Below are 17,635 nucleotides of genomic sequence, written 5' to 3'. Positions count from 1 at the left end.
CTGTATCTAAGTATTCATCTCATTACTTATTATTACCAAAACTCTTTTATTACAACATACTAACTGTAAAATTCATAACTGTTTTATTTATGCCCGAAACTATCATTATTTCAAATAAATCTCAATTATAAAAATAGAATATTGCCTGTACTGTAATTTAGTAACAAGGTTAAAATTTTTTTCCCATTCTGGTCTTAGAAAATAGAAAAAATAGTGACAACTTGAACAAGTCCACCAACCTATTCAAAACTTGGGGAAGTAAATAGGTTGGTAAGTGAAACTGTATTTTAGTGGTCAGGTTAAAATTACACATCGAGAAAAAAAATAAAATTAGTAAAAATTTAAAAAGTAATTATATTTTTAAAATCCTTCCTTCAAAACTCATCTCCATTTTTGTACGACATTGCTTTCATTGAATTAATTATTTTCAACATACAAACAAAACTTACTCAAAATATATTTTTGAAATACTTTATAAAAAACAAGTAAGAAAAACATTCAGTTATGAAACAGGAGAAAAATATGTTGTATGCTAGTTTGTGATTCTTACAATGCTATAATTTTGCAGTAAACTGAATAAAAAATAGGAAACATGCTTTGGGAACTTTCCTTGTGTGATAAATGTCAATCTGGTGTTTATAATATGGATCGTGAATACAATAATGCATTTCAAGCATCATGCAAACAATAGAAAACAAAAAAAAAATTAAAAGAAAAATATAATAAAACAATCATTATCATTACCATTTCCAATAACTGACCTTTGTTTAATATATAAATGGTAACTTCTTGAACTTCATATTTGTTCCCTGAAAACCAAACTTCCCTGAGAGAGACGAGTCCGAGGGTCTTCAGCGGGGATGTATCTACAAGAGTCTTGTTCGTATCTGGTTCGAAGCTGGAGGTGTCGTCGTACTTTAGGTACAATATGGAAGGCGAAGATATGGCGACTGCAAAGGTAGAAAGAGAAACAAGAAAGAGAGATGAGAAAGATATGAAAAAGAGAGTCAAGGTAGTCCCTGGAGGCCATGAAGCTGCCTTTGTCTCAGTCAGCCATCAGGAGGATATTATGAGAACCTCCTAAAGTGAATGTATGTTATTGAGGAGAATATAATCAAACAACTTAGCCAATTAACGGATGACGTTTATGAATGTCCTTGAAGATAGTCAATTATAAGCATTAGGGTAAAGGATCAAGGGTCCTCAAGAATATTCGCTAATGAGAGACAAATTAACGCCACAATGAAAAACAAATTTACAATTTGTTTTTATATTTATTCGGCTACTTTCCTCAATCTTTTCGCTATGTGTTTTAAGACCTCAGAGCTATGAGCTATTTGCTTAATATGGCTGTGTTAATAAATTTGTTTATTGGAGTATTTGAAGGTGTAAAACTATATACATTATCAAATAATTAGTTAACCGGACACTTCACAACTTAGACTGCATAAAATGAATACAGGTTTAAGGTATGTTGTTTATAATCTATATATTATATGGCGCTTGAGGCTCAGTCAATAATAAAACAACTATATTTAGGCGACATTTCTAGATTGTATTGTTCTGATAAGAACATGTTTCATGCTTTACAGAGAAAATGGAATTTTTTATGAGTAATTTTCTTAACAAATTATTAAAAACTATAGTGTCGATAATACAAATTGAGAATAATAATCAGAAATTTAATTTCAACTGTTTGATAACTGATGTATTCTTCATAAATCATAACGGTAAACTACAACTTTTGGATTAATACTGATCAAGATTGAAAAAGAAAAAGGTATGTTTGTTTTTTCTGTTTTCTTATACAGTTATATTCAATGTATAGTTAGTCTATTTATTTCAGTTTTGCATTTTATATATTTATTACTAGTGTTGTTACCTAATGATGTTCACGAGATTAGCGTAACATGAATTTATATTCTGTACATCTGCGTTAATAGCCCGATTTTTCTATACTGATCATTTCTTTTAGATTACGTTTGAAATAGTTTTTCTCGTTGTTTAAGCAAATTTCTAACTAAGTTTTAAATAACGATTTCATACGAAATTATCACCTTAGAAAAATATAAGAATTGGGCTACTAACCCAAAAGTTGGATTTAATAAAATTTAAATTTACGATATATATATTGGTGTAATTATCAACTCTTAATAATTATTTTTTTAAGAGTAATTTTCAAAATTCCCATGAGACCATAAAACCTGTTTTTACGCCGCCTGACCTTAAAGAAACCAGTCGATTGGTTCTGGCAACAGAAGTGAGTCAACCTATACGTAATTATTGACATATATATGGAAATATGCCCAGTCTTTGTCAAATTTGTCATTTAAAATTTACTCTAGTAATATCAGAAAATTCTAAATTCTAAGAAAACCGATAATGTAAATATAATAAAACTGTAAACTATTTAGCTCTCAATGCAGTTATAAAAGATTACGTAAAAATATTCGAATCCAAATGATCAAGGAACGATAAACTATTGAGTTTATTTACTTTACGGATTTTAAAGAATTAAAATTGTGTAGATGGTTTTGCCAATTATATTTGTACATTTTCTAATTTTATTTTATTTTCATTTTATTATTTGTATTTAGTTGTATTATATAAATAAAATTAATGGTTTTATCTTTAGAATTAATTTCAAAATTGTACAATTCTAGCTATAAACCACATATTTACTACCACATATAAACTACCAAGCAATTACACATATTTCCACCATGTCCGAATAATTAATAGTGAAGCATAAACATATTTCGATTTGTGTTATATTTTGACACCGACGGATAGATGTTGCTATCTAGTTGGACCACATTAGATGTACTAACTAAGCAAATAAAAAATAAATAAGTAAATTGAAGGCTCAATTTTTTATGAAATTATTCCTTATTGTGAACATATTATTTATATCAAGTCTTTGCGGGAGATCTATTCGTGATATGAAAAAAAAAATAATCAACATAATATTATGGCTAAAATAAGATGTTACTTTGGGCCTTGTGACTGGCCCAATACAAGCAACAAAAACGGGCTGATTGCATGTCATTGCTCAATGGCGATAGAAAATAACAATGGCACTGCTTAGTTCCGTAGCAGTTTCACCATTATTCACGATGCAGTTCTTATTGAATCATTGTTAAGGAATTTTTTCTCTTATATATTTTTTATAATATCCAATTTTAATGTAATGTAATGTGTATTACATATATTTAATGTAATTTAATATGCTAGTATGAATTACTTCTGAATCTGTGCAATTTCATAGGAAAATATGTTTATAAAACAATTTTGTCCAGTTTATTCAATTTGTTTCGGTTTATATAGAACGATAAGTTATAAGTTGGTTATTTCAGTAGTTACAAGTATTCAGACCCTTTATTACCACGAATTATTTAATTTTATGAATATTTATTATAATAAACAAAATATTACCATGATATATTGTTCAGTTTATAGTTATTATCATTAATATTAAACAAAAAAATCAAAACGTCTTAACTACCCTTCAGAAGTATTTCTTATATCAAAAATTATGCTACACACTCTTATCAGTATTTTAATTATTTTACCAGGGGTTTGAAATATAGGATATAAGCATTTAATTCTTATTTATATTTGTTTAACTGCCTATCAACAGAAATGATAGTTAATTGAGATTCAATCGGTTGATGTTTTATTACTATTTGTTTATAGTTAACAGTCGTTTTTTTAAAACTCTAATTTAGCTTTAAAAGAGGAACTACGTATTATAAAAGGCTAATTAAATACATCTATATACATTAGAAAGATAATACAGAAATAAGATAAAGAGGCACGAATATGTTAACGAAACTTTACATCACTATATTTATAGTGTTAATATCTATAAAAATATTTCAGGAATATACCCACTAGTGATACCTTTAGGGTATAATATTAAATCGTGTCTTCACATGACCTTTCCAATTCATTTGAAATGTTAATGATCGTGTGATTGTTATCACTTCCTTTCTGTAAACTCGATTTAATAAACTTCCGACGTTGTTGTTGAAAACAATCGATAAAGTTATTAAGACTGACTAACGTTAATCTTATTTGTTAATGATTTATTTATTTATTTGGTTTTGTATTTTTAGAGTTTGTTGACGTATTTTAGTAAGGTCCACAAAACGGTGTGATCAGGAGTACTTGAAAATACGTAATAGATTTCTGTAAATGAGAGTGTTATATTGTAAATATCGAATGTAAGTCGTTGAATTAAGAAAATATTAACATTTAGTTTGTGTCAATGTCAGATAGTCCAAACAAGCAGCTTCATGTAAACCTCTCAGGGAAATTCATTTGTAACATAAAGAAGACATTATAAGGAAGTGAGAGAATGAATGTTAAGAAAGTGAGAAGAAGAGTTGGAGGAGACGGACCTTCTATGTTTATGTGACGCCTCCTCCTAGGGTAGGTGGATATGCAGGACGACGAAGATGAAGAATGTGACACATTTCCAATGGAGTTCCTGCTATACACATTTCGGTTCATGTCGGCCCTTCATTAGGCGCGGTCATAATTCTTCGCCATGGATACACAATCACTGCTCACATCACCCACGGAGTACACACTAGATTATCGACAGAACCCAACCAAGGACGACAGCTTTCGGCCGAGGGCAACCGGTCCAAGAGGACAACAGGATCAGACCTGACGCCTGTTCTGAACGAGAGCACTATCACAATTCACAAAGAGTAGAGGATGATATCAGGCATAGATACGAGGAGGCTCAGACCCAACCAAAGAACTAGCACTCACGAAGCAGAGCCATAGCCGACTGATTTCATAACCACTTTCACTAGCTGAGGTTAGGCCGGTGGCCGCTAGGGGCGCAGCGTATGCCGGCCTTGCCATTAACCCCACTCTTGTATACATCTATTTTTCATAGTTTATTTATAATATAATACTTAAATAGAATTAAAATTTAATTTTAATGCAACCTACTAATTTCATGTTTTTTCAGTTTTGGAGGGATCGGAAAAAAAACATTATAATAAACTCAAATATCAAATAGTATTTCTAAAAAAATTATCATATAAAAAAAAAAACTAATTCAAGATTTAAAATAAAACATAACAGGTAATATCAAAGCGGGTATATAACGTATTCGTAAAATCATTCAGTTATAAACAAAATAATTATAATATTTGTATTTAGAATTAATAGTGACTAAAAATATTAATACATAAAAATAAATATAAGAGGCCTACATAATTAATTAGTTAAAATTAATTTAGACTTATGCAATAGCTAACTATCTAAAAAGATATTGGCAAAAGTAAATTTATGAAATATATAAAAATAAATATATATTTTATTTTTATTATAGATGTAAAGTATACAGAAGAAATTTAAGATATCATAGCTAATTTGGAGTCCAAATATGACAGTAATCTAATAATAAATACAAAGTTAAGAGTAGTCAAGAATATGCTGTGCATTTATAATGTTTGTTCCTTAACAAAGAGATATATTGTATGGAGAAAGTTTAAATTAAATGCAATTACATATGAAAAAGCTTTATTTAAGCTTCAACCGAATAATTTTGAATACAAATATTATATTATTGCTTATATTAAATTGTATATTTTAGATACTATAAATCCCACTTCATCCCTTCGACAGATTTTAAACCAACAGAATTTTTTTTCATCTAATTAACTTTTTTTTTTAATAATTTATTTATTGTTATTTACAACTGTATACATATATACACATCAAGTAAATTTACTGTAAGTAATATTATGACATGATACAAACATGTGGAGAATCTACGCATTGATAGAACTCCAATAATGAACTTTGCATTAGAATATCTGTACTTGAAAATAAACTTGAAGTAGAGTTAACGATTGAAGATTAAATATTTTCGAAAGTTCAAATTTATTATTATTTTTTTTAGTGGAGGTTAACACCTTATTACAAAATAAACTAGAAAATCTGTTTTTACAGATAGACAAAAACAAAAAGCTCATATTAAGAAATAAAATGAGTTTTCTTGAATTTGGTATTGTCAAATACAAAAGACGATTTGAATAAAGACAAAAGACAAACGTTATGCGTGTGAAAGGATTTTCTTGTTGACAATTATTCACTGAGACGTTCATTTTTTAATCAAGTACATAATGTATTTTATTTTAATAACATTTTTCATAACACCCTTGAGGAGAGATTTCTAATTTATTGTAATGAATGGTTGAAGATTGAAATTACCCTTCTTCTTGGTAACTGTGAAATAAAAACTAATTTTTTTCCTTTATTTTGGTAACATTTTGGTGCCTTCTTTACTAATTTATTGTTTTTATTTTATGTATTTATTCATTTTTAATTTTGACTTCACTTTTTGTGTTAGGTCAGTTCCAGAGCAATAAGAGAAAAGACAGAAGTAGAAAAAAAAAATTTGGATGAGACTGAGAAAAATTGCTTAAGATGAAATGACATTTAAAAAGAATGTCTGGAAGAAGATTACCAAGGAAGATATAGTTGTGAAGAATAGATGATAAAAGACGAGGTAAAACAGGAAACATCGAGGAAAAAGGAATAGAGGTATCATTGATGGAACAGTCTACAAGAAGAATGTCTTCGATAGAATAATCTGGAAGAAGTACATATAAAACGTAGGGCAAGGAAAACCATTACTTGAGTGAAAATCTTAATAAAAAATAAAATCAAGAATCAGTTTTTACGGAATAAAATAGAGAATAATAATTTTTTTATTATTAGAAAAAGAGCTAAATACTAAAGATTTGTTTAACTTAATAAATTTGTAAACTTGTCAAATGTATTTTATTTGATGATACGATAAACATTTTAAAATTTTATTTAAGATCCCCAGATCTTAAAAATTCAATACAAAATAAATTAAAGTAACATTATTAATAATATCTGTCATATACAAAAACAAAAAAAAAATTAATCAAACTTACATAACTGTCCAAATTTAGATGGTGAAAAGTTAAATCAATGACTTACTGTACCCAGGAATTTATGTTAAATTTTAAATTCGTTTTGTTATTCTTTCGCAAGAGAAATATTGAGTCTGGTAAAAAAAAAAAATCAATACATATAAATTAGTAGAAGTTCAATATACGATAAGAGTATTAAATGAACAAACTCAAACAAGACAAGAAGATACCGAAGACACAGTTCGTTGGCATCGACCACAGATTAGAAAACGTCCTCAGATCTGTAATTGAAAACTCTTTAAAAACTATGGCGAAGGAAAGTCTTTTTAATCTGTCCTGTCGAAGGGAAATCAGTTCCTGAGAACTTGGGAGGCTTTCCAATACAAGAAAGGCCTCTCTAAAGCATTCCAAGATTCATTTAAGGAAATTGTTATTGGACACTATGTACAGAATTGGCAATAGAACTTGATATAGTTCGTGCAACCTTCGCTTATTGAAAGTGATAGTTTGTAGCTATTTGACTTCAATTAGATTGTTCCAAACCTATTCCAATTTTTATGTAACATATAAGAAGTGATCATTTCGATCTAATACATTAAATTATAGGATATAATATAGCTAACTTATATTAGTATGCTATATATAGTTATTGTAATATAACCAAAGTATAGGCGATTCATATTATGAAAATATCATTTATAATGATAATGTATTTTTCCTTCTCCGTCAATGAACTGAGTAATGTTAATTAACTTAAACCAGACTGTTCTACTTACATCTTAAACTATTGCTTTTCAGTTTGCTACACATATTTCTGTGGTATCTCGGTTAATTTTTTCCTTGCTATTAGATTTGAGGTCTTCCACACGATGTCTTACCAACCTCTGTGGTATTCTTTGTTATGTGCCACTCCCTCTTGAGACGTTTGTTACACATACAAATCTAAACTCGTTCTAATACTAATTATTATTATTATAAAACTAATATCCAATCTGTCTTAAGCTATTAGAGGGAACACAAGATGATTATTAAAAAATTTTTAATAAATTATTTAATTTCCAGAAGTTTCACTTCTGCCCGCCAGTTCTAAGCCTGTCAAAATTTTTTTAAAGGCTATATTACAAACATATGATATATCGACTGTAGTATATAATGAGTTTAAATAAACATGGAAAGCAAATATACTTAGTCTAAGGAGGCTTCATATCCATAAGAAACTCGAGAGGAAAAGAAATCAAGGTTTAGAGCGGGAGCTCTTGTTTTTTCTCAGTTAAAAGATTACTCACTTCGTGCAAAGCGTTCAGGAACCTGAGTCAGAATTTACAACACCATTATCCCTCACGTGACTGCTTGACTGAAGAATGAATATCTCATGGTCAAGGAAAAAATATTGTCGAGTAGAATAACAGCCCCCCTCCCTCGAAAAAAATGGATAAATTGAGAATATAAGATAAATGAAATTTTCGGCAAAAGTAAGTAGACGGTTAATGTAATGAAATAATAGTGCCTAGACGGTTGACAGGAAAATGTGAAGTTGATACGCCTGATAATAAAAGAATTTAAAAATTATATCAGAGCAGATTCGAAATGTACTCATAGATGAGGCCGAGGCGTAGAAGGGAGTATAATTAGGCTTGAGCCTTTAGATTAGTGATTTCATGGGCCTCAGAAGAAGAAGGTTTGAATTGTATTCAAGTTTTATCTTCAGGTTCGCAAATGTCTCAGCTTTGTATTAACGTTTAGAACAATAATAGTGAACATTAATGTAATTCATCAATAATCCGATCAAATGCATAAGCAGTAAAGCCCTTCTTTAATCAATATTCCAAAAAAATAAAACAGGCCTAATAGTAATAAGATCGAACACATGACTACTTTTATTACATAACAATCCTATTCTAAATCTTAGGAACCAATCGTTATTGTATCGTAACCGAACGACGAACTTGCATTGAACAAACAATGTCTTGGAAAGCTGTCGCCTCTGTGGGGAAACCATTTTGCTTTTGTAAGAGAAGAAAAGCCATGGAGGATGCGAGGATTGTATCGCACGTGTTCTGCATGGACGGCAAACCCTAAGTGAAAGGTCGGGTTTAGAACAGCGGATGTAGGAAGTCTGCGGAGGCCTTCTAACCGATCCAGAAACCAGATAGCAAAGAGCTATTAAGTTATTCAACTATTTAAGGAACAATCTATTTACGAAGCTTAACAACAATTCCTTGTATATAACTATCTCAAGCTTCAATATTTGCAGCTTGGGGGCCTATTTGAAGGTGGCCACGAGACCAGCTAATGTAAAATGTCATTAAAGTGCAACAATGGGTAGTTTCTCTACACGCCTGTAACACTAATTTAACATAGATCAGATTTACTAAATGTATTATAATGTAAAGTTGTCAATAGCAATACATAAATATTAAAAAAAAAAAAAAAGGCCTATTTGACATGTAGAACCATCATAAAAAAACTAAGATCTGTTAGTCAGTTAAAAGTTTCGAATCTAGAATTTATTAAACTTTACACAAACAGTTTTCTTCTTTAAAGCCCAGAAAAACACCACCTTCTGCAATCAATTCATCTCTAAAAGCATCCCACATCCTCCTCTATCGTGATAAGCTAACAGAAATATTGACGAGTATCTTTCTCTGCACCCAGTGATGTTCGTAAAATAAAGGATATGAGACAGTATAGAAAAACAAAACAAGATTTATCTGATATTATATATGAGCATGTATTATATATGAACACCCTCATATACTTAAACAGTGATAGGCCTCACAGATATGTGTAATAATTAAGATTAATAATTGATCATCAGGCTTCGAGTTCAATTAATTGTTTTTCTATTTAAAAAATATTTTTTTTAATCCTTACAGTCCAAAATCCTTCGTAAAATCCTTAATGCTCCTTACTTTGTCACAAATCAAGTCATCCATCAGGACCTCAATGTTCCATATGTTCCCGATTTGGCCAGAACCAGATACCGTTCCTTCCATAATAAACTTCTCAACCACCTAAATCCACTTGTTTCTAACCTGGCTTCTCCTTCATTATCTAATAATCCTCCTAGGTGTCTGAAAAGAAGATGGCCTCGAGATCTTCTCCTCTAGAAATGTTATTGGAGTTCTATCAGTGGGTAGATTCTCCACATGTTTTTATCATGTCACTATGTCACCTACACCAAATTTACTTGTTGTATATATGTGTATACAGTTGTAAATATCAATAAATAAATTATTAAAAAAAAAAATTTATTAAATTTTATCATCGTTCATTTTGCATCAAGGTACATATTATTTAAAAAATAAAATTTATTAAAGTGCTAAAATATAAATAATTTACCGATGATCTTCAGAATCAAGTAAATGGACAATTTCGTTCAACTAAAATCGTGTAGCTGATATAAAGTTATCAAAGTCAGCTTTGTACAATATTATAAATCTTTAACAAATAAAGTTCTTTTCTATTCTATTTATGGAGCTTAAAATTTGAATATATAGATTAACGAAATAAGACAAATGAACAGTATAAAAAAATATATTTTCCTTAAGTCCCCATATTTCCTTGAACAAAAACTGTTCATAACATTAAAGTTCAATAAACCAATTAAATGTAGGTTAACAAACATTCGTTTCTGGAGTCTTCAAGTTTGAACGCAGGAATTTATAAAAATCTCCATCCAGCTTAATGTTAATAATATAATATTATGCCGGGATAATTCAAAATATATATGTTTATTGGAGAATATTAATTGATAAATACCTTGGGGTGGAACATGACACTTCCTTGTTGACCACTGTCTTCGTACCTTCTGCGACCAACTGCCGCAGCTCCTTTTCTGTCCAGCCTGGATGCTGTAAATGAGAAAGATGTAATATTTGCTAGAAAATACAGATTATTTGCAGAAAAAAAAAATTATATAATAGTTCTTAAACATCAATTAAGGTGACAGTTTGTCGTAATCACAAATGAACTATCAAGAATGAACACCTATGAAAGGTCGCTTCAAGAGTGCTCAGCGTAAGTGTGATGAAGGGCCACAAATAAATATTCTTGAAATAAGTAATTATTTTTTTTTTTTTTTGTAATTAGGCGCTAATCTGAAGGTATGTCTATCTCTATAACCTATTTCAGTTAAATGTGGCAGATCATAATAATCGACAAAATAAAAAATTTGGAAACTTAATAAAAAAATTAATATTTGGGAATGAAATCTTAAATAATTGTAAGAATAAAATAATTAGACATAAATTTTAATTTAAATTACACTATAAATAAAATTAGACATATCAATAGGGAACAAAACAGCATACCGGACATCTTGATATGGTCCAAACAGGAAATGTCAAATGTTAGAGCATTGGTTTGGGCTACAGAGAGAGATGAATGCACCAATAGTGAAGGAAAATGAATTAAATAATGCAATGTAAAACAATGTTCAACTAGGATATATGACCGGCATGATTTAAATAAGGAAATTGAAAATATGACAGGTATGGGAAAAATATAATTACAAGAATCACAAATACACATATATCACATGGATGAAAATTATTGATAAAAATATATTATTTTTAGGATTGTAAAGGTGTATGAATAAGGGAAAATTGTCCTGAAACGTTGATGTAAAAGAAGAAAAATAAATAAGAATAAATGAAGAAAAATATTGAATTAGATTACATTCATCTTTGGAATTTTTTTAACCTCAACAATTTAAAAAAAATTAAATAATTGTTATTATTAAGAGTACTAATATAAGGGGATGGTAACGTCATTAAAACTTTTTTTGTAAATTCAAATATTAATTTTGTATTTGGAACAAAACTGTGGGCCTGAAAAATATGAACATAAACCGAGCTTAAAACAATATTGTTCTTACAATTCTTTTAACCACAAAATTATAAAAGCTAATAGTAAGTAAACATGAAATAAAGGAATAAGAAAAAAAAAAAAAAACCCTCCAAATTTTCGATTTTCAATAAGCAGAAAAAAGTGTATATCGATTTTTTTTTATTCACTTCTCGATCACAAAATTGTCAATCGACAATTTTTTTAAAACCCCTATGTTAGAATCCGGACAGTGGTACAGAATATGGTTAAATATTTGTACTGTCCGTTTTGGCAAAGCAATGTTGTAAAGACATTCAGGTTTAAAATAATTGTTAAGCCAAAAATCATGTTAGTTTATGTGTCAATTAAAAATAAATTGACATATTTTATGATATAAATGAAATTTCAGAAAAATAAAAGCAAGACACATAAGCACGGAGCAGAGGACAACGACCTATTGTAAAGGCGACAACGGAGCGTGGGGGAACTTGGATCCTGGTTTCCCTAGATGGAACTTCTGCGCAACAACAGATACAGGGGACACTGGAAGAAATTATAAGTTGATATAAATTTTTATATGTTTATTTGTTAAATTACAGTTATTAAACAAGAACTGTTTTCTGATAGTAAACATTATTCGGATAGCTATGTTCATAAATTGAAATATAGGTTTAGGGCTAATTTGGCTGAAGGTCCACACTCGTGCATAACCTTGAATATTAGTTCAAAATCGATATTTATGGAGTAATGTAGTTGGTACATCATTGGTAATGATCGTCAAATATTAACCAAGTGGTACCACCAGGCAATTCGTGATATGAGGGTCCTATAGATTAAGGATTGGGCCTTTAAAATTATTTTCTGATCAACTTTGGGTTATAATCTACACACTAGCTAAAATAATATACTTATTTAATATTTGAAAAGTAACAAACATTAATAAAAAAATATAAATTTACAAGAGATACTTTAATTAAAGATAATTTAATGAGATTCTTATCGGTTAACATTTTCGAAGTTTATTCTTCAAGGAAATCAGTTTTTATCAACATCAGCGATAAATTGCTCAATCTTTCTTTTTTAATATTATTTTAAGCCATTAACCACTTCGGGGTCATTACTGCCTTAATTTCCCGAATTTTTATTAGTCTTTATAGCCTTAATTTCCGAATTGAAATGTATAACTATTGAAAAATGTTGTAAAATTTTATGATGAAGTTTTGAGTGGTTCAGAAATTCAAAAATTTATTTATAGTCAGTTTGCTATGCTGCAAAATTGAATGGAGGTCTGCTGGTAATTCATACAAAGGTTTGAGTTTCAGTTAAAATGTATTTTACGATAAGTAGAGTTCCACAAGTCTGGCTTATAGGTGGAGAATCATAATAGAACCGTGGGTCAGGCGCGTATGACCTATTCGAAGACACGTCGAAATCACCTCCTCTCTGCCCACATTTCTAGTAGATGATATCCAAGGGGGAAACGTCACTACACGGCTGCATCCTACCTTAACCCTTAAGCTATATTTGACGTATTATTACGCTATGCATTTGTTTAAGCAAAGACGCAAATGAAGTTCTGATACGTCATGGAAACACAGTAGATTTGCCTTGTTAATTCTAGTTTATTTTAAAGTAATGTATATCAGTTACAACAGATAATTTCAGTTATGTGGTGAACCTTGTTTGGGATACACAATCCCATGATGACAGAAGTAGAGAATATATTTCATTAAAGTGACAGCGACAATTTTAATGAAAGTAGTGATTATAATGATCCAATAAGCGATAAATGTGTACTCAAAGGGTTAATCAAACAAGACAGATTGCTCGGTCACCTCTGACTTTAAATGAACTCCAAAAAAAATTAATTTTATTAAAGAGCAATGCTTTAGCTTTAAATATTTGCAAATATAATAATGAAAAGACAAACCAAAACAATACGACTTTGCTGGACTCAAAGTCTGGAAATATTAATCAGAAAGGTACTGGGTTGAGTCACTGCAGCTGAGACGGAGAAGTGAACTGAATAAATTCAAGGGCGAACGGTTCACAGAAAAAGTTAAAAGCTCCAAGTCGGATCATTACCATTTTAATAGAACTCAGTTAATAACGCCATTTATCAGCAATCGTTTCTGCTAACTCAATGCAGTATTGAGAAAACAATTCAAGGTTTCATAGGACTTTATGATTTTTCCGAATACTTAAACTGTCTGTAATATCTGTGAACTGTATCATGCTATTTATGTATTAATTATATTTTTCAATGTAAATAGTTATACCTATCCAAAATCCTCAGCGATCTCATGGTAACCGAATGGATACTGCAATTCATGAGCGAAGCATTCATAATGACGATTGTTTCAAAACCATAAAATTTTACATCCAAACGAGTTCTTTATCGTTGTAGCAAAGTAAGAAATAATAAAAGACCTGATCATATTTCTCATTTTAAAGCTAAAGATGAATGCTTGAACAATTGAAGAAGGCTGGATAAAACATTTTGTGAACCGAATTTGATTTAAGTATAAACAAAAAGGAGGGTTGAGCGATTCAAAACATAAAAAACAAAATAAAGGCAATATTGAATAATTATTCAAGAATAGATCATAGGTCAGGATTACCTTCTTAGTGTCTTGATACTCCAGCCTAACACTCCTGGGTCATCAAAACTTAAAGCTCTAGAGTTGGTGAAATCCTGGGAGACGATGGATGTAATGTATTGAGAAACTGTCAGCTTTTTTAAAGAAAACTAAATACTATTAGATATAACTGAATACAGTTCAATATTTTACCAAAAAACAACTTTAAATAAGAAAATGTGCAAATAAATAGAGATATTTTACTTTGTTTGTGATTACTGAGTGATCTTAAGCACCCAATCACACAAGGAAGAGGAAAAAAAAATGCCCCGTTTGTAGCCGTGGGTGTTGAGGCGTAGGTCTACCCACCATGGAACTCACCGGCGCCGGTATGAATCCGGCGCTGGGGGCTGACTATTATATCTGTGGTAGTCCTATGAAATGAAAACTTGGCCCCTTATCATAGCTAGAATAGAGTAGTACCCTGTAGATAAGCTTACCCCTCCCTTCCGTATATCAGAAATACCGAGAAAGAGGGTAGTGAAAAAAGGGGGGAGAGAGAATGAAATTATTGAAGCATGTTTGGCTCATTAACCTTTGGCTAATTGGTGTAACTATCTAAAATTATCAAAATAATAGATTTTTTTTTATTGTTGAAATAAATGCCAATTCAATAATGAGAAAATCTATTTTTTCAAAGAAGGCAGCGAATGGAGGGCCGTAGTGTAAATAATTATATAGATATTGTGCTAAAGGATGTGACGAAGGCCGAGGAGATATTGCAACCTGTAAAGGGAACACCTGCTACAGGTGGATGTTCAGGTACTGACTGTTTATTAAATAGACGGGTGTTCCAAATACAATACAAACTTTGGGTAGTAATATTATTATAAATAAAATTTTAATACAATCAAAGAAATTATGATAAAAGTCTATTAAATTGAGCATTGAAGACTGAAGTGAATAAGTAAAAACTGGAGTATATAGATATTCAACACCTTAGAGGAAGTTGTAAGCTATAAAAAATAGTCAATTCATTTTTAAAAGCATTTGAAATTAATCCATTCAAGGTCATTTCATTTAGAATCATCCAGAAATTACTATAAATATCACCCATGGCTTAAGGTTTTGATGAAATTTGGTACGCATTATACAGATTAGAATATAACTCAAATTTTATTGATCTATCTCAACTAATTTTTGTCTTAGAGCCACACAAAGGTTTGACAAGGCCTATGTTTTCATATTTTAGAACCTCTCCCAGTGTTCTTTACCCTCTACAGAAAATTATCGGTCTATTGTTATTTACCTACAATATGGTTTATAACTTTGAGGTAATGTCTAACAAACTATACTGATTCGAGAAAAAAAAATAATCAATGTCATCTGCGCCAAAAATTAAAAAAAACAAAACATATCATGAAGCGAAGGTGATATTTATTGTTAGTGGTGCGTTATTCGAATGATTTTCAGTAATTTTATATTTCAGGTATTAACTAGCCTTTTTACTTTCATTCCTTATTTTATTAATTTCAGATCAATAAAAGAACCTTCGCCGATGTTCCGGACGGTCCGTTCAAAAACTGCTAAGCAGCTAAAAGGTTTCGGGATAAAATTTGGCTACAAATGATCTTTGAGAAAGAATGAATAGATTGGATTTCATTGGCATAGGTAGGGGGAACAAGGGGAAGCCGCGCCACCCCCTTAGATTGTTATGACTCAAGAAAATAAAAGAAAGTGAACTTATTTGATATATGGTTTCTTTTTTGGAAACATGCTAATTAGTATAATGACAGGGAAAAATGGTGGCGTCCAAAAAGTCAACAGAGATACCACCTTGCTTTGATATGAAATTAATGCTTGTAAATTTCAAAGCAACCGTCAAGAAAAACAATACTTCACCCTACTTTGTATTCCACAAATATGTAAGTTAAAGTAAAATCGGAAAATTAAAAGTACTTTAAATTTTTTTGTTGCTATGAAAATTATTAATTTTAGCGCTTCTAGAATTGTGAAAAAGAGTTATAAACTTTTTTCCTGCCTAGATTACAACAGTTAAACAAGATATAATTATGTCTTGTATAATGGAGTTTTTTTTTTCCGAACCCTCTAAAAACAGAAATAAAAAGTGAATTAGTAAGTGAATTACTGTGAAAAAGAAAAATAATTCCTGTTGTGTCTTACCTTTTACTACCTTTGGTATTTTAAGGTTACCGGTTATATTTAATGTTATATATGAGCTATCCATTCTAAAAAGGAGCTATTTTAAGTCCGGAGGTGAGGGGCCTCCTCGTGTTGTATCGCATATAAGATAAAATTAAAAACATTAATTAATAAAGACGATAGATAATGGTGAAATCGAAAAGAAGTGTGAGGGATGGGGGTGGGGGTGCATCAGAAGATGGAGTTATGAGGTGATGTTAATACGGTTTTTGGAACCTTTCCTGCCCTGCCACCTCACAGGAAGGGGGGAAGGAGTGATAGACTGGAATACTGGATTGAAGGAAGCAGGGAGACTGTCAAAGAATTTAATGTGTCTCCGTGTGATGTGTTGTTGTACAGTTTCTAACTGTAGTTCGTTATGAATGTGTGTCATGTTACGTCTTTCCAGAGATGTCCCTCGACATATCTTCTGTAGTGTGCTGTTTTGGTATTGTTGTAGTGATTTCAGGGCTGTTGGGTAAAGATAGTGTAGTAGTGGTGCACCGTGTAGGAGTGATGGTCGTAGTATTACTTTGTAGTTGAGTAATTTGAGTCTGAGTGACAGCCCTGGTGAGTAGATGAGGTGTTTAAGTTGGTATGATGTTGACTTGACGATTTGTATTCTGTTCTGTATGTGTGTGAAAGATAGATGTGTTTCTAGTTTAATGCCTAGGTAAGTGAGATGTTTCTTGGTTTGTATTGTCTGTTCGTTGAGTTTAGGTGCTCTGTTAGGAGTTTTCTTGTATGAGATTGATATGAATGTTTATGTATCGTAGTTTGTTAGCGATGAGTTGGGCCGCTTCGGCGGCCTGGTCCATGGCCTTGTCTGCATTCATGCTTGCCGAGTATATGGCTATATCATCAGCATATGCAGATATTTGAGCATTGTCAAATTTAGTCCCGACTATGTGGGCAGTGTATATATTAAATAGAACTGGCGCAAGGACCGAACCCTGGTACAATGTAGTGGGATCGCTCTGGACTATTTATGATAAAGCAGCCGGTCTTACCCGGTTGTGTAAAAACCAGTTTCTTCTTTTCTTCCTTGGGCGTAAGCAGAGGGGAGCAGGGGGAAGCCTCGACTCTCCTCTAGTT

At 30.9% G+C, this 17,635-nt stretch overlaps 1 protein-coding gene and 1 long non-coding RNA gene across 2 annotated transcripts in view; one reads left to right on the top strand and one right to left on the bottom strand.

The window, feature by feature from the left end:
• Positions 1-17,635, bottom strand: part of Exn (Ephexin) — a gene marked incomplete at its 5' end in the record, with an annotated part of 61,171 nt that overhangs the window by 26,955 nt on the left and 16,581 nt on the right. Inside the window, 2 exon segments of the mRNA XM_014424287.3 lie at positions 762-950; positions 10,692-10,783. Of these exon segments, the coding sequence (XP_014279773.1) occupies positions 762-950; positions 10,692-10,783 (281 nt within the window).
• On the top strand, positions 8,053-15,976 carry LOC106683068 (uncharacterized). The gene is made up of 3 exons (XR_001343507.2): positions 8,053-8,401; positions 12,169-12,318; positions 15,875-15,976. It is a non-coding gene; the product is annotated as an uncharacterized lncRNA (long non-coding RNA).

This window comes from Halyomorpha halys, unplaced genomic scaffold (genome assembly GCF_000696795.3).
Source record: "Halyomorpha halys isolate HHAL.00 unplaced genomic scaffold, Hhal_1.1 Scaffold461.1, whole genome shotgun sequence".
Lineage (NCBI taxonomy): Eukaryota > Metazoa > Arthropoda > Insecta > Hemiptera > Pentatomidae > Halyomorpha > Halyomorpha halys.
The sequence above is the reverse complement of the archived record's forward strand: the minus strand, read 5'-3'. Positions and strand labels throughout refer to the sequence as shown.